Below are 26,100 nucleotides of genomic sequence, written 5' to 3'. Positions count from 1 at the left end.
GTATAGTATGAGGCACATCCTATATAATAAAAGCCTAATATGCTAAGTGCCCAGTCGCCCAGTCAACTAATCAAGATGTAATATGCTAATAATATGCTAAGGCTGCACAACCGCTTGCTATGACGTGCACTGACCACCAGGGGGAAGATGCTTCGACCAGTAGGTTAGCTTGCTGCTGGGGTCCAGCTGATCGGGACTGAGAAAGATGGGCTGGGCATGCTCTGGAGCCCTCCCACGGCCTCTCCCCGGCTGGCCAACCTCCTGCATCCCTCCCCGGCCCCAGTCGTGCACCAATGGGGTCCCTTGGCCTGGCCTGCATCCTCTCGCAATCCGGGACCCCTCGGGGGACGTCAGAGAGCCGGTTTCGGCCTGATCCCACAGGCCAGGCCAAGGGACCCACTGGTGCACAATTCGTGCACCAGGCCTCTAGTAGAGTATAAAAGTTTTTACAAATAGGGCACTTAGAGTGGTTGCCTTCATTGTACAGAATAGTACAATAGAAGCCTCTTGTTAAATATAGGAAGTGCATTTCTGGAGGTGGGTTTTGAAGCAGAAAATACTAAGGCAGGTTCTTCATTGGCCCATGCTGATGCCTTCGTGTGTTGCATTGTGTTTGGAAACAGCTCACTAAGACTTATATGTGGGATATAAAACAAACAAACAAAAAATTGAACAGTAAAGAAAACACAAAAAACTCAGGTACAGAGAACAAATTGATGGTTGCCAGCGGGTAGGTGGTTTAGGGGATGGGTGGAAAAGATGAAGGGATTAAGAACTACAAATTGGAAGTTACAAAATAGTCATGGGGATGTAAAGTACAGCATAAGGAATGTAGTCAGTAATATTGTAGTAACTGGGTATGGTGTCAGGTGGGTACTAGACTTGTAAGGTATATAAATGCCTAACCACTAACACCTAAAACTAATATAATACTGAACGTCAACTATAATTGAAAAATTAAAAAAAAAACAAAAACAATGTGAGCTCTATGAGGGCAAGGACCCTGTCAATTTTGATCACTGCTGAATTCCTTGACCCAGAACAGTGTAGAGTAGGGACTTAATATGCATCTGTTGAGTGAGTCAATGAATGGGTATATGAAAGTGGCAAGGAATGAAGGTAGGTCTTTATTAGTGACAAATTAAGTGAAACTCTAAAGAAGCGGGGACTTGTATGCTTCTTGATCATGGTCTTGGTCCCATGAATATGTCATTGAAAATAATACATCATTTAAAAATGCACTGTACATGTATGACCAGATGGGCAAAGCTTGGGCATCAGAGCTGGAAAGACTGCTCTGGCTGGATGTTTCTTTAATGGGGACAAGATACGGTTGTGAGACTGGAGATTATATATGTGGAACACCCAACACAATCTCACTTACTTAGCAGCAGCACAGAGCAATTGCTTCCTGTTCTCATTGGTTCTTTTCAGATAACACAGAGAAGGAAGCAGTCATGCCGTAAGCCGGAGTTCTCAACCAGGGCGACTTTGTTCCCAAGGGACTTTTAGCAACATAAAAAGTACTGCACCAGGGGACTCCTGCCATCTGTGGCCAATGGCCAATGGCCAGGGATGGTGCTAAACATCCTGCGAAGCACAAGACAAGTCCCACAGCAAAGAATGATCTAGCCCAAAGCATCAAGGGTGCTGAGGTGGAGAAAACCTTCCCTGAGTCAGACATGAAAGTTACAGCATCAAAGTAGTGAGCACAATACAGAGTGTGTGTCACTATATGAATCTTAAATTGGACAAGATATTACTTATGGATAAAGTCTTTTCATGTGTAGCAAATTAAATTTTTCAATTTTTGCCTCCCAGTCTAAGTTTTCTCCATTTCTGTCAACATTGGGGATTCATTTCATCAACATATTTATATATCGTAACAATTTTTGGCTTTTCAAACACTAGAATAAGCATATACTTAATGAATCGTGGCGGAGCTCAGCAAACACTATTATTTAATATGGTTGCAGCCACCACCGAAGAATGGAATCATTAACTTGTTGGTAGTTCGATCAGAATACATTTGATCAACTTGTCAGTTTGGATGGACACGACACTTGATGACACTGTCCGCTTCCTGTGCCCTTAACAACCTGCATTCTAAATTTGATAATATATTTTACATTAAACTAAGAGTTATATTTCCTGTGAAAGAATATTGTGGATTTTTGAGGTGGGAGAAGAAAGTTGGAAAATTTGGGTCATTTCATAGTTTCCTTTGCTTTCTCATTTAGCCGTTGCCCAGTGCACTGTGTTTGAATAAACTGTATGGTGTGGGAAAGACTTTGAAGACATTCTTTGTATTTATTATTATTGGCTTGAAAGTGGACCCTTTTTCCTGGGTATTTCGTGATGCATCAGCTACTGGTGGGGCGGGGTAACAGATGTTGCCTTTGGTGGTCTGATGCGTCCCCAAAGGGGGGTTCTGCTGTGTGCTGAGTTTTCATGCCTGCCACTCAGTGCTCAGCTCCTGGGTGCTGTCTCGAGTTTGTCGGCACCGAGTGCCTACTTTGTATCAGGTATGGTGCTAAATGCTCTTTCTGAAGCTTCCATTTTATCCTCACCACCCTGCCAGGAGGCTGCTGCTTTGAGATTCCCATGTTAGAGCTACAGAGACGGAGAGGCGCGGCGCAGTGACTTGTCCGTGGTTGTGTGAGTAGAGTGGGGCCCGCGTAGGTCAAGTTACCCTGCTGCTGATCTTTGCTGTCCTCACTGGAGGTGTGGCAGCGGCGGTGTTGGTCGTTTGACTGGGCTAATACACACACAGAGGTATCGGACCTTCACTCTAAATGCCAACAATAATAAAACATCGGGGAAGTATAACTCACCTCCATGGCCAGTAGCTCTGCAATGACAGAGAGGCGCTTACTAGAAGTGAGGTTTAAAAAGATGGACCTCGTGAAGTCCGTTCCCTGCCCCCCCCATCCCCCCCTTTGCTGGCACTGGGCAGAATGGGTAGTATAGGCTTGATGCCACACACGTGACCTTAGGAGATGCTGCTTGAGGCAGGCGTGGCTTCTTCAGTCCTGCCAGACCTCTGCCTGCCACATGGTGCCTACGTTGTGCCTAACGGCTGTCCAGGATAGCTGTGTCTGGGTAAAAGCACTTTTATGGAGCATCCTTGTCCTGGAACGTATGAATTGAATTTTGCACTGTTCTGTGTGTGTGTGTGTGTGTGTGTGTGTCTGTGCATGACTCCTGTCGGCAGTGATGGGGAAGGTATGGTCTCCTTTCAAGGGCACCTGGTGCATAGCACCCATGGGACTAGAACTAGTTAATTCTTCCCAGTTCTCTCTGGTCTGTGAGCTCCTTTGGGACAGAGGCTGTGTTCATATTAGGAGTCACAGAGGCCGTTTGGGTACTGATGAGGAACTGAGCTTTAGCACAAGCATGTCAAACTCGCGGCTAGCGGGCTGCATCCCTCGTTTGTTTAGCGGTTCAGTGACTGCCTGAAGTCACCAGCCAGTGAGTGGAGGAGCGGGATTCCTACACGGACTGTCTGATGTCCGCATCTGTTCCCTCTTCACCCCTTTTTCATCTTTTTCTCATTTTGTGTCTTTGCATCTCTGGCACATGGTAGTGCGCATGCATGACTCCTGTGATGGGGAAGGTGTGGTCTCAAGGGCACTGGGTGCATACCTGATAGAACAGTGCAGAAATGTGCATCAAGCAAATGAGTGATGCCTGCACACCTTCTAGGTGGAAGCTAAGCATTGCTTTTTACCTGAATGTAATGCAGACTTGCAGTTTATAAGAATAATGACGAGAGCCTCAGGTATTCGAGCCTGAGGGGTGGTCAGAAGGAAACCCTGTTGCCCTGACCGGTTTGGCTCAGTGGATAGAGCGTCGGCCTGCGGACTGGAGGGTCCCGGGTTCGATTCCGGTCAAGGGTATGTACCGTGGTTGTGGGCACGTTCCCAGTGGGGGGTGTGCAGGAGGCAGCTGGTTGATGATTCTCTCTCATCGATGTTTCTGGCTCTCTATCCATCTCCTTTCCTCTCTGTGAAAAATCAATAATATATATATATTTTTTTTATAAAAGAAGGAAGCCCTGTGCTTCTAGTGTTCGTCCAGCCTCCGAGTCTGCTTCTGGAGCCCTCCCAGAGTCTCTCTGACAGAATGCTCTGGTTCTGTCTCCCCTGAAGTTCTCCCCTCCTTCTCCCCCCCCACTGCTCCCTGGAACCCCACTGGCCAGGCATGGGTACCTCTAGCTGTGTGACTGCAGAGAGGTCAGCCTTGCTGCATCTTAAGTGTCTCATCTGTGATGTGAGGGACTTGAGGTGGTAGGTAATCTATTTCCATAGTTCTTTACAGTTTTAAAAAATAATCACTGACCTCTTTAAGAATCTGCTAAAAACACAAACACCACACACACACACGCACACACACACACGCACACACACACGCACACACACTGAATTTGATGCACAGTTCTGTGGGACTAGGAGACTCTGCTCACACAAAGCCGATCCATCTACCAGTTATCCCTTGTAAAGGATCTCTTCTTTATTGGATTATCTCCAATTCTAAGGGTGTGTGGCATGCCACGATAACATTTTTTTAAAATTAGAAAAAATATCGTAAAGATAGTCTTGTATTAGAACTTGTAAAATTCACAAACCTTTCAACCTGGGCTTTGAAGCAAAGAAAGTAGATGAAGGACAATGGTGCCAGCCCCTATCACCGAGGTGCTGACAACTGCAGACCGTGAGACTTTGGGACTAATCCTTCTGACTTTTTACCCCATGTTCTCATCATCTCTATTGTGTACAAACAGTGGGATCAGTGTGTTTTCCTTGGACGGATTAGTGGAGAGATGTTTCATAGGCAGAGTTCTAGCCTTAGAGGAAACATTAGTAATTAATTTCAGCTTTGATTGAAATACTTAGTGAATGAAATATTTGAGGTGCTCCTGGGTCCCGCAGAAAACTAGAAACCCCTCCTCCCATTGTTCTTGATTACTGCAAACAGCAGCTACCCCCCAGAGAGTCCTCATTCCCAGGATCCTCAACTCTGAAACTGTTCTCACTCCACATCCCTTGTTGGACCTGTTTACTACCAGGATATGCTGCTCTTTGTTGTATAAATCCCACCCAGCCTACTGGGCTGCCTCAGAGACAGAGTTCCTTCCTCTTACGGGGAGGAGTTCAGCCCTTTCTAATTTCATGTCCTTTCTTTCATTCCTGTCCTAAGTGGGAGGCAAGAGAAAGAGACCACCCCACAGGTCATCCAATGCATCAAGACCATGTGGTACCCACACTCATGCTCGCAGACATTCTCTAGAGGGGAACATATCTTTCAACGAACTAGCACTTTATTCATAACATTCTAACCAGTCCCTCATATATTTGAATCCAGTCTTTGTTTCACTTGCATGTATTTTCAAAGGGAAATAAGTGAGCAAAATCAAATATTTGGTTTACAGCAGTTAAGATGGTTAAATGCAAGCGGGTTTGGCCTGCCCTTCTTTCCCTCCATGGTCTTCTGCTCTGCCCTCCCTCCCACTCAATGAGATTGATGGGATTTTATTTACTGCCTGGTGGAAACAGTTGGGGGGTGGTGGTGGTGGTGGGGGGGGGGGGGGGAAGGCGGTTAGAACAATCCAAGCATTTTGAAACATTTTCTTGGCAGGTTTTTTTGGCAGCTAAGATAGGCCAGCTCAAAATATATATTTTAAATGTTCTACCTTTGTGGGTTCTGTGTTTGCCAGTGTAAATGTTTCCAAATTGTTCTCTTGATTTCATTCTTAAGAACCCAGACAACTGTTACAACACATATGTGTGTGTGTCTATATGTCTACACACACACACACCAAGATTATTTTTATTCTTTTGGTTTTAAACATGCAATTTTTTCTGTTGAAGAGAAATAATGATTGTGAAACTACACTTATCAGAAGCCAACTAATTGAACTCCGTGGAAGAGAGCTATTACAGTAATATAAAGTAATAATCATGATGATGATCTCATAGGACTTGCCTTGGCCTTCTTGGAAAATCTCATAGAAATGAGGAAATCACCAGTCCTTTTTATTTTCTTTTCAACATTTCAACAAATTAGGGCTTAGAGAACTTAGCATCTCCTGGGTCCCACATGGGTAGTTTAATGTGGAACTGAAAGACATGAAAAGAGATTTTAGCAGGATAAATGGATTCTGGCAAGAAAGGGTAGCAGGTTAGTAATGCAAGTTAATGATATACAACTTTCAATGAGCTTTTGTAGTTCTTCATATTTGCGAATGCTTTGCAATTCTTTTTATTAATCATTCTGCAAGATAATTCTTTTGGGAAACGTTTATTTTGCTGTCTCTATTTTTTAAATGCCCATTTTTGCCAAGCAATGAGAGAGTAAAAATTTAGGGAGTTCTGTTTCCTTCTTCTCTTAATGCTCCTATCTCTGCTATAGCTTTCATAATTAACTCCCCCCCCCCCCCTGAATCTAGGAGGAATAGTGTAAGATATTGTTGACAGTTACTTAATTTTGTCATCTTTGGATACATTACTCAGTTCCTCTGGCCCTCAGTTTCCCCATCTGTAGAATGAGGTGAATGGACTGGATGGTTTTCAAGTCTTTAGCTGTCTGAACATTGATTTTCCTCAACGAAGTTAGAACTGTCCTCCTTGCTGGATGTAGAACACCAGACCATTATCACATGAACTGCAGACGAAGCCTGGGGAATTACATACAGCCATTTATTCCAGTTGGCTCGCAGTGCTTAGTGAGTACCACAGAATGATGCTATTTGATTGTTCAGTGAGTTAGAGCTTACAGATTCCCTGGCGGCCAGAAATGGGATGAGTCTTGCTGGCCTTGGCAAACAGACTGCCTTCATGAGTTGCACTGCACATGATGGCAACACCGTGGTTTCCTGAACCACATTTGAGGTCATGCTATCTTCCAAATGAGAAAAAATCCTACTTGTTTCTCTAAAGAGGACATGTTTTTCCCTACTTTAAAAAGAATTGTATCACCAAATGTAAATACCCATATGTGGCCATTTTCAAGTTTATACCCTACTAGAGGCCTGGTGCATGAAATCCATGCACAGGTAGGGTCCCTAGGCCTGGCCGGCAATCAGGGCTGATAGGGGCCTTCTGGCTGCCGGCCAGGGCCTCCCTTCCCCAACTGCTGGCTTAACTCCCGATCAATCTCCCGAGGAGAAACTTTGCATATTAGCCTTTTATATATATAGGCGCTTTTTATATTGGTGTAAACAAATAGTTGGTATGAAATGGAAAACTAAGGGCCTCACTGTTCTTTAGGTATCTAATTACTTAAAAATTGACAAGGAATTGTATTCGTATTCTGTGCTTTTTAAAAACAATCATATGTAAATATCAATGTAAAATAATAGTGATCTTGAATTAAAGAAACCTGTTTTTTAAGTATAGATGGGGAAGGTTTTTGTTCTGACAATGCCAATAGTAGCAAACTTTTATGAGACTAACCTTCCTGCAGAAAACAATGATAAATCCTGGACAAAATATAAAATCAATTATTTGAAGGCTCTAGATAACAACTGAAAACAGACATAAATTGGAGGGGAGTTGATTCTTGGAAGAAGTAAATTGCACTGGGTAAAGTCAACGTTTATAGACTCTGCTTTGATTTTGCTTGATGGCATTCCCAGTCTGTGCCACTGGACTGAGAGCAGAAAGGGGCAGTTACTAGCTTGAGGAGTTAGGAGATGAATGGCACTTGTGGCTGGACAAGAGGGAGCCCCTCCATCTGAATATAAACTCTGCCCTCATTTTTGGCTGACCCCTGGGGAGACTCTGAAGTTCCCCTGAAAAGCAGCAGCTGGAAAGCTGAAGGAACTGAGCAGATCCAGCCACCGCGCACCATAAGGCAAACAGAACTGGAGTTTGAATCTGGCCAAGTAGCTGTCTGGTGGAACGAAACATCCTTCAGCGAAAGATACAGAACCTCTACAAAACAGTATTCATGATATCCCTCCCACACTAACATCCTGGGAAGAAAAGGAACTATGACTCATCGTCAAGAGAAGAAGCAGTCAATAGACAACAAACAACTCCAGGAGGAGTGAGATGCTAGAATTACTGCACAAGGACTTTAGAAGGAGCTATTATAAATATGCTTGACTTACAAGAAAACAGTCATAATGAAACCACAGATGGGGAATTTTAATAGAAAAGTAGAAAACAAAGGAAGTAGAAGTAAAACAGGATCAGTACACTAGACACTAGATCAATAGAAATTATCCCCTATTGAGAACCAAGAGGAAAATGATTAAAAGTGGACAAAGTCTTGGTGCTCTTATCCAGAAATTAATCTATATATATAAAAGCCAAGCAACCAGAACCACTGGAACCACTGGTACCACCAGTCGCTATGAAGTGCACTGCAGCCAGCCAACAGGCTTGATCAGAGGTGGGGCTGGCCAACCTCTCCTGGCCCCTCCCCCTGGCCAGCCCGGCCCCAATTGGCCCAATCAGGGCAGGCCAGCCGGACCCCACCTGTGCACGAATTTGTGCACCAGGACTCTAGTATAAAATAATTTAACATACCTGGAATTGTGTCTTAGAGGGCAAGAAGAGAATGTGGCAGGAAAAGGTTTTGAAGAAATAATGGCTGACAGTTTCCCAGGTGAAGAACAAACTCACTCACGTAAGACGCTCAGCAAATGCCAAGTAATAAGAGTACAAGGCAGACCACCCCTCAGCACTTCATAGTAAAGCAGCTGAAAATCGAAGCTAAAGAGAAGACCTTGAAAGCAGCCAGAGTAAAAAGTTATATCACATACACTGGAACAATGATATAAATGATGGATGACTTTTCTTGGGGAACAAAGGAAGTTATAAAATGGTGGAACATTGCTAAACTGTAAAGAAACTGGTTTATAAACTTTTGTAAAATATAGCTAAAGAAACAGTATGTACTTGGAATTTTAGGTCCAAAGAGAAATTCTTCAGTAATGAAGGTGAGCCCTAGCTGGATTGGCTCAGCAGATAGAACATCGGCCTGCGGACTAAAGGGTCCCGGGTTCCATTCCAGTCAAGGGAAGGCACCTTGATTCTGGTCAAGGGCATGTACCTCTGTTCCGGCCCTGGTCAGGGCACATGCGGGAGGCAACCAATCAATGTGTCTCTCTCACATTGATGTTTTTCTCTCTCTCTGTCTCTCTCCCTCCCTTCCATTCTCTCTAAAATCAATGGGAAAATATCCTCGGGAGGATTAACCCGAGAGAGAGAGAGAGAGAGAGAGAGAGAGAGAGAGAGAGAGAGAGAGAAAGAAAGAGAGAGAGAGAGAGAGATTTGCATAACAATGAAAATGGAAGTTCTGTACAATAAGAAATTGTGAAAGAAGTTCTGCAGACTTCTGGGAATTGACACCCATGGGAACTCAGAACAATATGGTGTGGGCTTTATAACGTATGTAGCTGTACTACATAAGAAATGCATGGGTTTTACAAGTGCTGCAGAAATGTCAAGATCTGTGAAACTATATTATTACAAGAAGGATAAGAGGGTCATTAATCACAATTTTATGGTGCTTTGTAGTTTTTAGAGGTTTTTTTTGTTGTTTTTTTTTGTTTTTGTTTTTTGTTTGTTTTTTTTTTTTTTTAATGTCCTTCAGACATACCAAAATGAGCCGTCGTTTTCCCACCAGGTACATGGGCTTTAGAAAAACGCCCGCATTCCCGGCAGTGAGGTTCCTTCGGGGCTTGGAGGGCCGTAGGTATTTGGTTTCCGCTGGATTGAGCCCTAAAAGAGGATTGGAACAGATGTTTGAATTTGGTTAAATGCTTTCAATATTTATTACTTAGGTGACCTAGTTTAGTAGCAATTGTAATGGGGGGGGGGGAAGACCATTTCAGAAAGACAGAGTTTTTTGCATTCAATTGTAAGAATTTGTAAAGATTTGAAGAATTTCCCCTTCTTATTAATTTTTATTTAGCTTGGATGTGGGAAAATGAAACCCTGAGAGATTCTCTTCCTGCTTTGAACCGAATCTGCATGGGCACCGTATTTAAAAAACACTTTCTTACATGAAATATTTTTTGATGTGAGTAGAGAACACTTGTGGGAATACTGTTCTTAGAACTGAACTTCAGAACCTGGGGGCTTTGGAGGTCATTGCATAGAGCCCTCCAGCCCTGCACTGTATACATGAACACGCTGAGACTTGGATGTTGGGTCCATGGCTGGCAGAGGTTGAGTGGCGCAGGCAGAAGTCCGATTTGAATTTCGCTAAGCTGACTCAGTGCTGTGTGTCCTTCCGCCATCGTGAGCCCCGCCGATGCCTCATCCTGGAGAAGCGAGCTCTTGGATCCTGGACCTGTCGCCTGCATCCTTGACTCTCTCTAGATGCCTCCACAGCACTTAGTGTAAGGAAGATGCTGGCGAGGATGAGGGGAAATTGTAGAAGAACACGTGGCCTGACATGTTCCCACTAGCTTTTCCCTCCTTCCAGGGTTGCAGGTAATGAGAGGGCGTGCATAAAGTTAGCCTCCAAAACCCAAACCACAGATGTCTCGTCCTGCTGCCATGAAGGGTCCATGATGGAGAGTAGACTAAAAAAGGCGTGTAAATACAATTGCTACAACAATGAAGAATTTGGAGAATGAGCGGAGTTAGGTATGAAAGGCTTCCCAGGCGAGTGGATCGAGGTGATTTCCCACATCCTGCAAACCCCACGGTAATTCCTCGCAGGGTCATTGGAAAACATAACGTGTTGTGGCTGCAGAGGCTGAAATCTACAATGTGGTTCAAGGAGTGGCGGCCAACATGAGTGTTAGAAAGCGAGAGGGAAAAATGATTAAAATGGTAATGTGGGGGATAGAGCCATATACCTGGTTATTACTGTAGAATTGGCTTCTTAAACTGTTGTCTAAAAGGGGACCAAAACATTTGGAATTGGCGGAGATGAACAAACCTTATCCTGTATCATCCAACACTACTGAATGGCCAGGGATGTGGTGGGAGTAAGAAAACCACCCTTTTCCTCCCTCTAACACTTCAGTGCTGGTGTTTTTTTTGATTTTTTCCCCCCAAGGAATCTGGGGTCTTTTTCATGTAGGTTTTAAAAATTATGGTAAAATATATACAACGAACTTTGTCATTTTAAGTGTACCATACCTTGGCATTATTTACATTAAACCCTGTTGTGCAACCATCACCACTATCTGTTTCTAAAACCTTTTCATCACCCCAAACAGAAACTCTGTCCCCCATTGAACTATGAGCCCTCATCCCTCCCCTCCCCCTCCCCCCCATTCTCTGCTAACCTCTACTGTACTTTCGCTCTAAATTCGCCTGTTCTCGGTACCTTACAGAAGTGGAATCATATAAATGTGGCCTTCTGTTATCTGGCGTATTCACCTTGCATCATGTTTTCAAGGTTCCCCCATGCTGGCACATGGCTCAGAACTTCATTCCTGTTTATGGCTGACTAATGTTCTATCCTACATAGAGATGCCACAGTTTGTTTATCCCTTCATCAGCTGACGGGAACACCTTGGCTTGCCGCTCCCTCTGGCTGGTGTGAATCGTGCTGCAGTGCACATTGGCCGCAGAAAATACTATCTGTTTGAGTCTCTGTGTTCAAGTCTTTCCGGTCTATTCCTGGGCGTAGACTTGCTGGGCCACCCGGTGCTTCTGTTCTGAGGAGCTGCCACCCTTGCTCTGTAGTGTTGGGGTGTGCAGCCTCACGGAGGGCTTCCCTGTGTGGGTGTGAGAGCATGAACAGTTGACCCTGCAGTTGCTGAATGCAACGGTACATTTGGAGCTCATTGCTTGTAAGTAACTTCAGATTTACTTTTTAAAACTAGTTTTAAAAAAAGGTTTAAAACAAGTTTTGCTCTTCTCTTAGCTACTACACATTTGGGCAGTCTCTGAACACGAACTCTAATGTTATGAGAAGGGTGAGATTCCGTGTTTGTGTGGTCCCCCGATGCTGCGGGAGTGGAGGAGCCTGCCACCCTGTGTGTGCATCAGGTGTCATGCTAAATATTTTCACACATTAAAAAATATCACATGTCATGCTTGTCTTCACGTTAACTTTGTGAGGTGGATATCATCACCCTTACATTGCAGTGAGGAAATTGAGCCTATTCTCCCCTCCCCTCCCGTAAGTGGTAGCGCTAGGATCTGGTTCTGAGAATTGGATTCAAAAGCCTTGAAATCGGCACTTCCCCAGTAGGGTAGAAGCCTTCATTATTGTTTATAATTTGGAATTTTCTTGGATTGTATTTAGACCTTTTCCGGCCTCTTAATTTTAGCTAAATAGGAGAGGGCTGCAATTCCTTTTTCATTTGAGTTCAGGGCGCTGCCCCAAGTCACTAAGTGTAGCTGCTCATTTTTGACAAAGCTAAGGACTTCAGTTAGTATTTCATTACGTGACTACGTACCTTATAACTTCGTCATGCCCAGGTTCTGATGATTTTAGTCTTTGGTGCCTTTTCAGAGCTTTTGAATGGTTAGCTCATCCTTGGCAGATAGGGTATCTGCTCCAGGAGCAGGTTGCTTTTGTAATCGAAAATAGAAGAAATGAGAGGCAGAGCATGGCTGGAATTTGTCTTTTCATTTATTCTCCCCCCCCCCCCCTGCTATTTGTCTCCTTTTTTCCTTTTAGTGAATAAGAAGTAATATTGTTATGTAATGTTTTCTGCTTTTCAAAGTACTGGTAAATAAATACAGGATCTCATTTGATACATGTTTAAAATGTACGAAAGAGAACTTCGTATATTTGTATTACACAAACTCTTATAGAATAGTTTAAATATATAAAAACTAGTGAAGATATAAAAACCCCAAAGTATCCATGTCCCAGCTTTCATAATTATTAAATCAGAACCCACTGTGTTCATTTACTCTCCAACCCACTTCCCTCCCTCCCCCTGATTAGTTTCAAGCCAATCTGTAAATATTTCATCATGCATCTGTACAAGACAAAGGCTCTTAATAACTAGCCTCAAGACCGTCATCCCACCTAAGGTAAATAATCACTTAACATCATTTAAAATCCAGGTGCGGTATTTAAATTTCCCTAATTGTTTCATAAGTTTTTAACGGCGTATGTGTTCAAATTAGAATTTTTTTAAAAAAATCTTCATTTTTTGCAACAGGTTTATATGTTTTTTTAAATCTCTTTTACTCTGTGAGTTCTTCTAGGAACTGTAGGTTTTGTTGACTGCACCCTTGTGATATTAACATGTGCTCGGCCCCACAATTCCCTCTAAATAAAGTATAGGTCTAGTAAAAATGCTTACCATTTTTTTTTTTGCTGTCCTGTTACATTTTCAGTGATAGTCTAGTTTCCCTTGCAGGTTGCCAGTCAGGCAACTGGAGTATAGGGCCACCTTCCTGTCTTAATGGGACTTCCAAAGACACAGGAGAAGGTGGTACAGTTTTTATCGCTTTCCTTAATCTAGAGTCTAAATTTTTTTGTGTGCCTGGCCCCGTCACTTTAAGAGACTTCTTCATTGCAACTCCCACAGGCACTTGGCTCTGTACTCGTACGTCTATTATAGTTGTTTGGTGATAGCAGGACATGTTTATAGCAGAGCTTCTCAAACTTGAAACAGCTGACGTTTACTGCCAGGTAATCTTTATGTGGAGCACTGCCCTGTGCATCATGGGTATTCAGTAGCATCCCTAGCTTCTTCCCAACAGATGTGAGCACCAGATGTTCCCTGTGGGGCAAAATCATCACACCCCCCCCCCCCCGCCCCCATTAAGAACCACTGGTCCGAGACAGTTGGTTCCAAACCTCCTTGGTTGTGTTTAGTGTGTGTGCTGATGATGACCACCAAAGTTGCCTTAATTCCCCCCTCCCTGCCCCACCTACCTTCTTTATTTTTATTTTCTCATTCCCTTTTGTGGTTTTCATCTCATTTAAAATCTGAGCATTTTTGCTGGTCTCCTACATTTATATTTTCAGTGTGGTCTTTTCTTCCCGCCGGTTCTCATGACTTCGTGTTTGCTTGTTTCGTTTGATTTTGGCTGTGTTAATTCTGGCCCGTGCCAGCCTGTCCCGATGACCGGCAGTCTGTACGTGCTGAAGAGCTGACCCTTAGTCTCTTCACAGCCTTTTATCGCCTAATTGTTCTTTGATCTGGTAGTTCTGTATGAAGGGGTTACAGGCAATAAATACTTGTTACCGCTTACCTGTGTACATGCACATGCCTTATGCTGCTTTGTGACATATTCCTAGAGGTTTTCCTTTTTCTAATGTTTTTTAATAGATTTTTTTTTAAGAGAGAGAGGAAGGGAGAGGGAGAGTGAGAGAGAAACATCAATGTGAGAGCAGAACATTGAGCAGCTGCCTCCTGCATACCCCCCACCAGGGATGGAACCTGCAGTTGGAACATGTGCCTTGACTGGGAACCAGCAACTCCTCCATGCAGGGGCCGATGCCCAACCAACTGAGCCACACCAGCCAGGGCTTCCTCTTCCTAGAGGTTGATTTCTTTGAACTTCCCTGTGTGCGTGTTGTCCTTGAGAACTTAAGAGGAATGAGGTTTTCTCCATCGCACCGTAGCTTGCATTTCTTACGTTGGTGCCTTCCTTCTCCTTGAGCAGCATCACCGGTGCTTGTGAGCCATGTGGAGCACAACCCGGGCACGTATGTCAGGGGAGTTTTATAGGCAGAAACCGGCCCCAGAAGCCTGAGGTGACTTTCCTGCAGCTTCCTTTCTCAGGCCCGATCAGAACCGGGCCCGCTAATCCTGGGGGAAGGGTTCCACTGTGTCCGACGGGCCTCCTGTGGGAAGCATTGTATGGCCTTCTGTGAGGTCCAGCGCCCTTTTCTTCAGTGGAAAAGGGCTTGTGTTTTGCCAGATCCTCCCACCCGCTCCACAGGTCAAATAATGGAGTTAGTCGAAATATGGAAAAATTGAGTTCATTCCTGTGCCAGGAATCACCACTCTGAAGGCAGCCGTGTAAACAGAGTGTGACTAATCCTTTCTTTGAAGGAAAGACGTTTCATGCAGTTGTTTCCCCTCTGCCTACAAAGATGCAGAGGTTTCCACAGGCCCAGTCCCCAGATGGCCAGCCGCCCCCCCGACCTCGGCCTGCCTTCCCCGTCTGTCCTTTCCCGTGGGCCACCAGCACGCCGCCTGCCCGGTGCTTCCCCCTGTGTGTGTGGTCACACTTCTCCTGTCATGACTGTAGCAGCCGTGTTGATGGGACCAGCGACCTACTACCCAACCCAGTGACATTTTCTAACTTTGTATTTCTCTGTTTTGGTTTCCCCCAGCAGTGAACAGGTGGTCCTTTCTCCTTGACTCCCAGAACCTTTCCTCCATTTGTCATTTCTGGACCTCCGTCATTTTTGTCCTCCCCGCCTCTGACCTCCCCACCTTTGCTTTCTCTTTATGTTCCCACCATTAAATAAATATCCTCCAAAACCCTGTGGTTCCATATTTTTTTTCTGAAACTTTTTTGCCTTTGGAGAAGTCAGCCCCACCTTGAACATCACTTTTCCTAAACTCGGGGGCTTTTCCTAACTGCTTCCCAGAGATCCACCCCGAATTTCTGTCTCTAAAAGGAACATAATGATCTTGGTCACAGACCCCCCTTTCTTCCGGCTGCCATCATGCTGCATGCCCGTTCGCTCTGCTTTTCACCTGGGCCTTGAACCAAATACCCTTCCAGTCAGCCAGGCTTGAAACCTTCATGTAGCCTGACTCCTTCTCCTTGGTCCCTGCCCCTCCGTCACTTACTAGTAACCACAAATCCTATTAGTCCTTTGGGTAGTTACCTTCGTCCAGCCAGTTCTTAATTTATTCTCTTTAGATGTCATCTAAAACTTCTTGCCACGGGGGATGGGACTTACCTTATTTACTTTACCTCTTGCTCCCCACCCTTCCTCTGAAAATCTTTATTTCAGATTCATAGTTTCTGTCTGGGCAAACTCCAACAGCGCGTTGAAATCAACTACGTCTATTATGGACATATAGATTCCTGGCACAGGAATGAACTCAATATGGACATATGCTTTCAGCTCATTTCTTGCTGCCTCTCATTTCCTTGATTCAGAGGGGAGAGAAGGGGGGGGCCTATTAGCTTCATCTATTAGCTTCATCGATCAAAGTCATAGATGTTATCTGGTGACCTTTCATTTTGTAAGATGAGGCCAGCGGCCTCTCAATCTTCCCTCTACGTCTCCTCTTCCTCTTTCAGAATTTTCCCTCCTCCCCCAGCTCACTCTGTACATTTATATCACCAACATTGGAAACATGGGTTATTTCTGGCATTTGCGACATCGTGTCTGTGGACATACCTCTCAATGCAAGGCCAAGTATGGGGTACTTGGGTTTCTACCTTTGTATGTGTTCTTTGCTGACACTTCTGTGCTGCTTCTTTTTTTTTTTTTAAATTATTGATTTTAGAGAGAGAGAGAGAGGAAGGGAGAGAGAGATACATTGACTTGTCGGTCCACTTATTTGTGCATCCATTTGTTGATTCTTGTATGTACCCTGACCAGAGATTGAACCTGCAACCTTGGTGTATCAGGACAGATGCTCTAACTAACAGAGCTATCTGGCCAGGGCTCTGTACTTCTTAAAGGATGGTGTTCCTAGCATCACATCTGAATGGATTTTTCCTAAATCCACTCCACCAGTTGCATTCATCACCATATAATCAAGTGTCTCTAAAATTTCAATTATGTTTTCCATTCTCATGCCTCTCCTTTCCCCCCTCTGGGATTATTCTCTTGGAGCTCCCACTCTTCCTGGTTGCCCAGCAAGCAGTTTCCTTTTAGGGGAAATGTGAGAAGCCAGTCTTTATGCGAGGGGAACCTATAATGCCAGAAGGAGAGGGCCTTACTCTGGGGAAGTAAGTTTTGTGGTTCAAACCACATGGTTCCATTCTTTCAGAGAATACTCATTCCTTTCCCCCCGGGAAGTGGAAGTTGGACTTCTGGATGTTCCGTTTGCTAGCGTGGGGACAACAGCCTTCACATCCAGGCACGCTTTGTTTTACTGTGCTTTCTTGATGGCACAATACTGTTTTATCACAGACACTTTTATCAGTATGGAGGCAAGACCCTCCACCAGCAAAAAGGTCACGACCCCCTGAAGGCTCAGGACGGTTAGCATTTTTTAGCGAGAATGTATTTTTAATTAAAGGTGTGTACATTGTTGTTTTAGACATAATGCTACTGCACACTTAATAGACTACAGTATAGGATAAACATAACTTTTATATGCACTGGGAAACTAAAACATTTGTGCAACTCACTTTATTGCGACATTTGCTTTATGGCAGCGGTCTGCAACGTCTCAGAGGTATGCCTGGACAGACTTTTTAGTTAAGACACCAGTGTTCAACCCTACTTCTTCCTGTCACTCTTTGCTTTACTTGGTTTCAGCATCCAGAACAACGCTGTGGCTCCTTAGCAAGACTGCTTCCTCTGTGGCTGTGCCCTTGCCCAGTGATTCTCGACCAAGTGCCCTGAAACCACTGGCTGTGATTCCTTAAGGAGTCATCAGGACAAGTGCAGTTCTGTGGAGCCCCGTATCTATAATGTCCTGTAACCTGCAGAGTAGTTTACTGTAGGAAGACTTAAGTACCATTACACCGGTAATTTCTTATTGCTCATGTCCTTAAATTAGTGATGGCTGAGGGTTGATACTCAAGTTCTAGACCCAGCACACCTCGATCTTCTCTATTTGTTCATTTCCTTTCTGTTATGTGTAGGGAAAAGGAGCTTGTATGGACATATGCTTTCAGCTCATTTCTTGCTGCCTCTCATTTCCTTGATTCAGAGGGGAGAGAAGGGGGGGCCTCAGCTAAAAGGAAGATCCTGCAGTCTCACCTACATGGCTGTGGTGGGAGCAGGAAGTGGTGTAGCAGCCCCAAGGTCTCCTGGGATGCTGGATGGTCCTCTTCTGAACAGGAGTGAGCCTGTCCTTCTCCTAGCAGGTGCCAGCAGCACAGGGACAGGATGACAGCATCGCTGGGGTGCCAATTGCCCCTGAGATGAGACAGAGGGCTTCCCATTGTCTCGAGGTTAACAGAATAGACTTGTGGTTCTTATCAACCCCACCAGATGGATCCAGCTGTTTCACTTTCTACTCCATCCCAACCAAACACACTTAAAGTTCAAAACAACACTTACATCATTGAAACAAAAGTGTTTACAATGTGAAGGCTTTTAGTAATTTAAGTCATTAATCTAGTGACAAAGGGAGGGGAGTACTCTTCATGGCATTGAGTCTGGGAAAATCCAGGGTTTTCCTGAGACTAAAGGATTGAAAGTGACAGATCTAGAGATCGAGATGGCAGTGGAGGAGGTGGATGTTACACTCACCTCCTCTCATGTCCAAACTGGAATTACACTGAAATATAGAGCAGTCAAACTGAACTGCCAACTGAAGACTCACCGAAAATAAGTCTTACAACCAAGGAATTACAGAAGAAGCCACACTGAGACTGGTAGGAGGGGCAGAGATGCAAATAGGGCTGGCTCCGCTCTCATGGCAGGGATTCCAGAGAGATATCTCAGCTGTGGGGGTTCCCCCAGAGAATTGTGGGGTCTCAACTGCAAGCCCAGAGCCAGGAAGTGGCGCCCACATAACATCTGGCTGTGAAAATTTGTGGGGATTTTATCTACCAGGGGGAGATGGAGTCTGCTAGAGACACAGGCACCCTCAAAGAGGGTCAACACACACAATCTCATTCACAGCCACTTATCCTGGGCTCTGGCAGAGGGAGGGTAGAGTGGACTAGAATTGTTAGAAGAGAGACTGGAGTTTGTGGCTCAGGGAAGAAAGCTGAGGGGGCAACTACTGTGAGCACTCCCCTCCATAGGGCATGAGCTTGGGGAAATACAATAGCTCCATCCTCTGGACTCCTTGTTGCCCCACCCTGAGGAGCTCACACCCTGCCGAGGAGTCAGCTGCCTGGGTCAGGGTGTAGAGGTCTGGGCAGTCTCAGGGGTTGTCAGTTACTGAGTTTATGTGGCTTTGGGGCAGAGGATATTCCCTCCACTTTCCTATAAACCTGATAGGCACCTCCCTCTCAAGGGAGATCTGCTAGCTCTACTCTCAAGGCTCCTGGCGGCCCCACCTTCCCCACTCCTGCAGAATCTGGACAGAGTGAGTTACGTGGCTCTAAGATGGGGGCCAATTCCCCTCCTAACCTCCCATTGAATGGGAAGGAGGGGGAGAAACACAGAGAGAGAAACATTGATGTGAGAGAGACACATTGATTGATTGCCTCTCACACGTACCCAACTAGAACCGGGGATCGAGCTTGCTTACTGGGGATCGAGGTACGTGCTCTTGACTGGAATCAAACCCATAGCCCTTCAGTTCATGGGCTGATGCTTTAACCACTGAGAAAACCAGCTAGAGTATGGGCGCCATTTTTACCTCACATTTCCTGAGCAGTGCGGAGCCTCCCTTCACACGGCCAAATCTTGGTCTGTTTGGGCCTGATAAATGCTGCTGGCTTCACCCTGACAGCTTCCTGAGACCAGCGGGTGGTAGTTACACCTGGAATGCCCTGGGACATTTGCTGAGTGGCCTCAGACCCAGCACTGACGATGAGTTTGAGCCTGTTATCTATCTGGTGAACACCGCATGCCCCTACGTAGTGACTCATTGAGAACCTACCTCATGCAACTCTAGTGCCACCAGAGGCTGTTGCAGTGGTTGAGCCTAACAGGCAGTCGGCCTGTGGAGATAGGTGGAGGCTGAAATTGGGGTGCCTTGGGACTTTTGCTGACCTGCCCCTGGGCCTGGTGCTGGTTAAAGCTGTCCTTGGTGTGCAGCTTGGTCCTTCCTGCACTCCGAGGCGCAGCAGAGGCATCCACAAACTGTGGATCACTTTGTAGCTTCAAACAGGTTGCCCAGGGCCAGTCACAGGCAGCATCTGACATTGGCCAGCACCAGAGTCCATCCCAAGAGGCCTCAGAACCAACATACCCAGTGGCCAGCTTCAGACAACATCAGAGCAGGATCCAGTTAAACTTCCCAAGTGGCATATCCAGTGCGAAATCTTGGCAGGCACCAGACCCTACTGAGGCAAATTCCTTTTCATGTAGTTAGCACCTGCACAACAGCTTGTACACTGAGGTATGGGCCGATCAATCCCCACAGTCAGCCAGCCTGAGGGTTGACCCCACACAGGAATAGGCCAGTAGAGATCAAGACTCAATTACAACAGGAGGGCCCACATTAACCCACATAAAGGACATTCCTGGAACACCCATCTTAGGTGATTAAGGAGACTATGCCACTGGGTCCCACACAACACTTGCTATATAAGGCCATTCTACCAAGACTAGGAGTCAGAGCAGAAACAAACACAAAGAAGCAACACAAATGGGGAGACAAAGAAACATCTCCCAAATGAAGAAATAGGAGAAATCTCTAGAAAAATAGGTAACTGAAATGGAGGCAAGTAATTTACCAGATATAAGAGTAAAAAAAAAAAAACGGTTGTAAGGCTGTTCAAGGAACTTCAGTGAGAACTTCAACAAAGAGATAGCAAGCATGAAAAAGGACACCAGAAAGAAAAGAACACAGTATCTGAAATAAAAAAATACACTAGAAGGAATAAGTAGTAGCTTGGATGAAGCAGAGGATTGAACCAGTGATTTGGAAGACACAGTAGAAGAAAACATCCAGAGCAGAAAAAATAAAAAGGAATTTTAAAAATGATGATAGTGTAAGGGACCTTCTACCCCAGCATGTGCCCTAACCAGGAATCAAACCGGCAACCTTTTGGTGCATGGGACAATGCCCCACCAACAGAGCCACATTGGCCAGGGCAGTACTGTTTCTTAATACCAAACCAGATCATAAAGGAGACTTCGTGAAAGCAATTTGAATGGCTATAGGGGTTTAAGTAGCATTTATGATTTTTTTATTTATGAAAATGCTCCCAAAGTTTGTTCATGAGCTGAAGAGATTGCCAAGGATGTTATTTTATATTTAAAGTCCCTCTGCAAACTGTTGAAGAATAAAGAAATTCCTAAAAAAAAGTGCTAGATTTAGATCACTAGTTAATACAGAAGCACTCTCAATCCCAGCTTCTTTTTTTTTTTTTTTTAAAAATTGATTGATTGATTTTAGAAAGAGAAAAGAAGGGAGAGAGAGAGACATATTGATTTGTTGTTCCATTTATTTATGTATTCATTGATTTATCCATGGATGTACCTTGACAGGGGATAGAACCCGCAACTTGGCATATTGGGATGATGCTCTAACCAGTGAGGGCCCCAGCTTCCTTTTCTTCCTCTATTTCTCATGGGTACCTTGTCCCCCTGAATAGCTCGTGTATCAGCCCCAACTGGAATAACTCAAGTAGACAGAGTTTATTTTGGACTCAGTTACTGCTTTTGATGAGACACTGTGTGGTGGTGTTTTTGGTGGATGGACAATTCACCTTTCATACTGACCTGCCCTGGTGTCGTTTCTTCCTTTGGCTCAGAGCCCCTCATTTGGGACAACCTTGAGAGTTTCGTGGTAACTTACCGGTGTGAGAATAGCTCAGGGAACCATTGTCCTCAGTGAGAATATCGCAGTTTGGAAAAATTTTGTTCAGTTTAGTTGACTTTAATGTGCCACAGTCAATAAAATTTAAGATTACACCAGAGAGCAGGCAGGTTTCCTTCCAAAGGCCCCGTCTGCTGCTAAAATGCTCTGCCCATACAGTTTTAGTAGCAATTCAGCCCTTTTCTGGAATCAGTTGGTATATCTTCTACATATTCTTCATTATTTATTAGTCTTACTTAGCTAATGATTTCAGCTCTGTCTCTCAGGGAATGACTAAAGCTGGGTGAAGCTTATTATTTTAAAGTATACGTTACATGCAGCAGAAGAGAACTGTCATAGAAAATAAAGGGTTGGGCCAGGAGGGTGAAAACACAGTAATTGTGTTCAGGCGTCCCCGGAGATCTTGACTCATATTGAAGAAATAATGCGATTATGATTAGTCATTCTTATTATTCTTAGAAACTAGTAATTATAAAACATTGAACCCGAATAGTACAGTTTGAATCATTATGAGAAACAGCATAAAATATTTAAATGTTAACTATATAGAATGAGTGCCTGCTTTTCCTGTCATCATCATCCCTTCTACTTCAGAAGATCATTTACATTTTTGCCGTTTTGTGTGTTCCCATTGTTACAAGCATTTTTCCCCTTAGCCCTGGCAGAGTCTGTGGTCCAGATCAGGAAAGTGAGGCTCGGCGTGATTGCCCCGCTTCCCTTCTAGTGTCAGGAAGGGCCCACTGTGTGTGGTACAGATTCCCATGGTTTAGTTTCTCCGAACTCCGTCTTAGGATTTCTTACATAACCCTTTTTCTGTATTCTATTCCGCCTTTATTCTCTTCCCATGTTCAACACTGCCTACTTATTTATCGGTTTACATAAAACACGCCTTTTTGTATATGTGCCTGGCCATGCGTGTCTTTTTATTGTTTACAAATGCCATGTGTTGTGCATGGAGGCTTCTGGTAGCTGTGCTCTGAATCCTCCCTTAGAATCCACCGGTGGTGGCCCGTTTGTCCTAAATCTTCTCGACTGGCCAGGCAGAGTCCCTGTTAAATTGGAGGTTTCCAAGGGCAAGCTGTTAATTCCTTGGATGCTGTAAATGTCCAGCTACAGTATGTGAAGGAAAAATTGAGCCTGGAATGGAATTTATATTCCTGTCTAAGTTGAACTAACTTCTTATTCTTACTCGCCTTTTAAAACACCTATTATTTATTTCCTGTCCTCACTTTGTTTCTCCCCAGAGTGACACCCCTGTCCTCCCAGAATGTGGTGATTCATCATGGCCAGACCCAGGAATACGTGCTCAAGCCTAAGTACTTTGCAGCCCAGAAGGTGATCTCGGGAGAGCAGTCCACTGAAGGTTCGTTCCCTTTAAGATACGGGCCGGATCAAGTAGCTGCACCTTTTCAGTGTGAGTATCGTCCAGCCAATCGTCTCTCTACGTTATAGTAGCCTCGTCTGAAAACACTTTGGTTTCGATGGCTTGAACGTGTCACAGTAGATAAAATTTTAAAATCACTTAAATAAACCCACATTGGTTCCTAAAACAACCAGACAGCAGCACTGTTTTCTTATTCAGAGGAAAGGCAGTTTTCTTGGCTGTCGGAAAAGAATCTGAAGTGGCCTGTAATTCCGTGCCTGCAAGATGGTCCCATGTCTGAGACACATGTGTTCTAATTTTAGATGCAGTTATACGCCTGCCGTGTTTACATTGATAAAATATGTAGGAAGCTGGCCAGGATGCGTTCCTCGGGAGACGTGTGATACGTCCGCGTTATTCTCTGAGCACACCTGCAGTGGGTATTGTCCTGTTTTGGGGTCCACGCTGTAGTGTATCAAGCAGATGGCGTGGCAGGTTTTCCTCTGGATTTGTAAGGAGCCATTGTATCAGTGGCCAGCGTGGTGAATCTCGCACCATGTGGGGAGCTCAAGGACGAGCCCTGGCTGCGAGGGTGGGGAATGTGATGATTTGCGGTTTAGGTATTACAGAGTGTCTCCTGGCAGCATCTGCAGAAAACGTTCCGGAGTGAGGCGCAGACCATTCAGAGGCCGGGGCTGGACGTGCGCACTCATTCCAGCAGCTTCCTGCTCGGTCTCCCGTTGACGGATGGCCTGCGCCATCCGTTGAGAAAGAGAATGCCAGTCGTGAGGTGGGAAAGGACTGCTTTTCACCACCCAGAGTCACGAGAATAGCTGAGATAGAATTTGTACTACTGTTTGGCGCTTTAGAGGTCTGTATCTGTGTGGATTTGATTCCCTGAGTCCATCCCACCTCCCCGAACTGGTCACTCATAAAATGATGGATTCTTCCCTCAGAATTGGTCACTTAGCAAAAAGAGTATCTAATGTAAGGTTTGTATATCCTACTTTGCTTCATGTGAGAAAATTCTGCTCAGTGATCTGAGGCTGGGACCCCAACCTGCACGCCCCCCAGAGCAGTAGTTTAATGAGGTTTATTGGGATGATGAAGAAAGCAAGCCCTGGGGATTTTAATTAATTAATTAATAATTACTATTATTTTAAGTGTGTTTTTATTAATTTCAGAAAGTAATAATAATTTTAAGTATGTTTTTATTAATTTCAGAAAGAGGAAGGGATATGGAGAGAAAGATAGAAACGCCCATGAGAGAGAAACATCAATTGGCTGCCTTCTGCACACCCTCTACTGGGGATCAAAGCTTGCAACCTGGGCATGTGCCCTGACTGGGAATCATATGGATGAACTCCTGGTACATGGGAGGATGCTCAACCAACTGAGTCACACTGGCCGGCTTTAATATTATTTTTTTAATCCTTACTTGAGGACATACTTAGAGAGAGGAAGGAGGGGAGAGAGAGAGAAAGAGAAAGAATATCAGTGTGAGAGAGAAACATTGATTGGTTGCCCTCCATACATGCCCTGACCAGGGATTGAACGCACAATCCAGGTATGTGCCTTTACCGGGCATAGAACCGGCAACCTTTCGATGCACTGAACCACTCTGGGCTGAAGCCCTGGGGATTTTAGAGAGGGAGGTATGGAGAAATCGTGTAGCTCATCTCCTTGCCCCTCAGCCAAGAAAACTTCCAAGGCATGTGCAAAACAATAGATGTGTCCATCTTGTTTCTAAAGATCCTTTGACTTAAGTGCTTTGTTAATATCCCCGTTCTGTGTATATGGAGTTTTTCTAATCTTAATTTAAAAAAAAAAAGAGGCACATCTTATTTCCTTGTGGTCTTATATAGATCACATATTTTTTAGAAGCTCTCCAAAATTAGAATGTGATGGGGAGAGTTTTTGAAAGCTAATGATCATACTGATAAAGGAGAGAGTTTATAGCTACATGAAGGTATGGGGAAAGGTGGTCTGAGAATCACTGGCTAGACTGTGGTTTTGATTTGTTACTTATGATTTGTTATTGGAAGAAAAATTCCCACTGTGTGTGTATGTATATATTTTAAACTCTCAAAGTTTTGTTCAACTGTCTTCTGAAAGATGAAATTATATTTTAGAAGGATGTGTTTCTTATCTGTGTGGCCCATAAATTTCCCACCCATCCTGTTTCAATGTAGTTTCTCTATAGTCGGGAGCTGGTAAAGTAATTTAGACTAACATGTGATCACAAAGATGGAGTTCTCTGTTCAGCCCCTCCCCACCCCTCAAAGTTGGCGGCCGTTCAATAAAAAGGCCCAGGAACTTGCAAATAGCCATATCGGAGGCCAGGAAAGGAAACGGGGCTATTTTTTGCTGAGACCAGAACTCTGCTGAGAACTGGAGGGCTAATGGGAAAGTTTTAAAAAGAGGTAGTTTGGCAGGACTATTAGGATACTAAAATAGCAAAATTGAGCCCGGTCGGCGTGGCTCAGTGGTTGAGTGTTGACCTATGAACCAGGCGGTCACAGTTCGATTCCCGGTCAGGGCACATGCTCGGGTTGCGGACTCCATTTCTAGTGTGGGGCATGCAGGAGGCACGATCAGTGATTTTCTGTCATCATTGATGTTTCTATCTCCCTTTCTCTCTGAATAAAAAATAAAAGTAGCAAAATTGCGTAAAACAACAATAGAAAGATTAATACTAGAAAGAAGTTACAAGTGACAGCTAAGATGGAAAAGTATTGTGCCCCACATCTAACTCCACATCTACCTTTGCATGAGATAAAATGAACCCCAAGGAAACTGTCCGGGTCACGGAAGGGGAGATTGAGAGAAGTCTGAGGAAGTGCAGAAACTTTGTCTTCTTTCTCATCTTCATAGAACAGACCAAATGCAAACAGACAAGCTCCTTTTACTGAAGGATATGAAGGTCCAACAATAGGAGTTGATAATTCTGACTCTTTAGAAAAATGGGAGTATTATGATCCGGTGGGCATGATGAATCTTGGGATGGAACTGAGGGTCTGGGGTGTCCTCACAGTCCACTGTCATTACTGTGAGAAGCTCTGGGGACTAGAGAAACATTTTGATTGGCAAAGAAACAATGTGTTCCCCATTTAAGCGGGATAAAAAAACATGGTCTACAGCAGTGATGGCGAACCTTTTGAGCTCGGCGTGTCAGCATTTTGAAAAACCCTAACTTAACTCTGGTGCCGTGTCACATATAGGCATTTTTTGATCTTTGCAACCATAGTAAAACAAAGAC

General features: G+C 44.4%; 1 protein-coding gene across 1 annotated transcript in view; it reads left to right on the top strand.

The window, feature by feature from the left end:
• The window catches only part of LTBP1 (latent transforming growth factor beta binding protein 1), a gene marked incomplete at its 5' end in the record, with an annotated part of 337,472 nt that overhangs the window by 87,690 nt on the left and 223,682 nt on the right, over positions 1 to 26,100 (top strand). Inside the window, one exon of the mRNA XM_081101362.1 lies at positions 22,723 to 22,892. Coding sequence (XP_080957488.1) covers positions 22,723 to 22,892 — 170 coding nt within the window. The remainder of the gene's footprint in view (positions 1 to 22,722; positions 22,893 to 26,100) is intronic.

This window comes from Myotis nattereri (genome assembly GCF_964212035.1).
Source record: "Myotis nattereri genome assembly, chromosome: 10".
NCBI classification, from domain to species: Eukaryota; Metazoa; Chordata; class Mammalia; order Chiroptera; family Vespertilionidae; genus Myotis; species Myotis nattereri.
The sequence above is the reverse complement of the archived record's forward strand: the minus strand, read 5'-3'. Positions and strand labels throughout refer to the sequence as shown.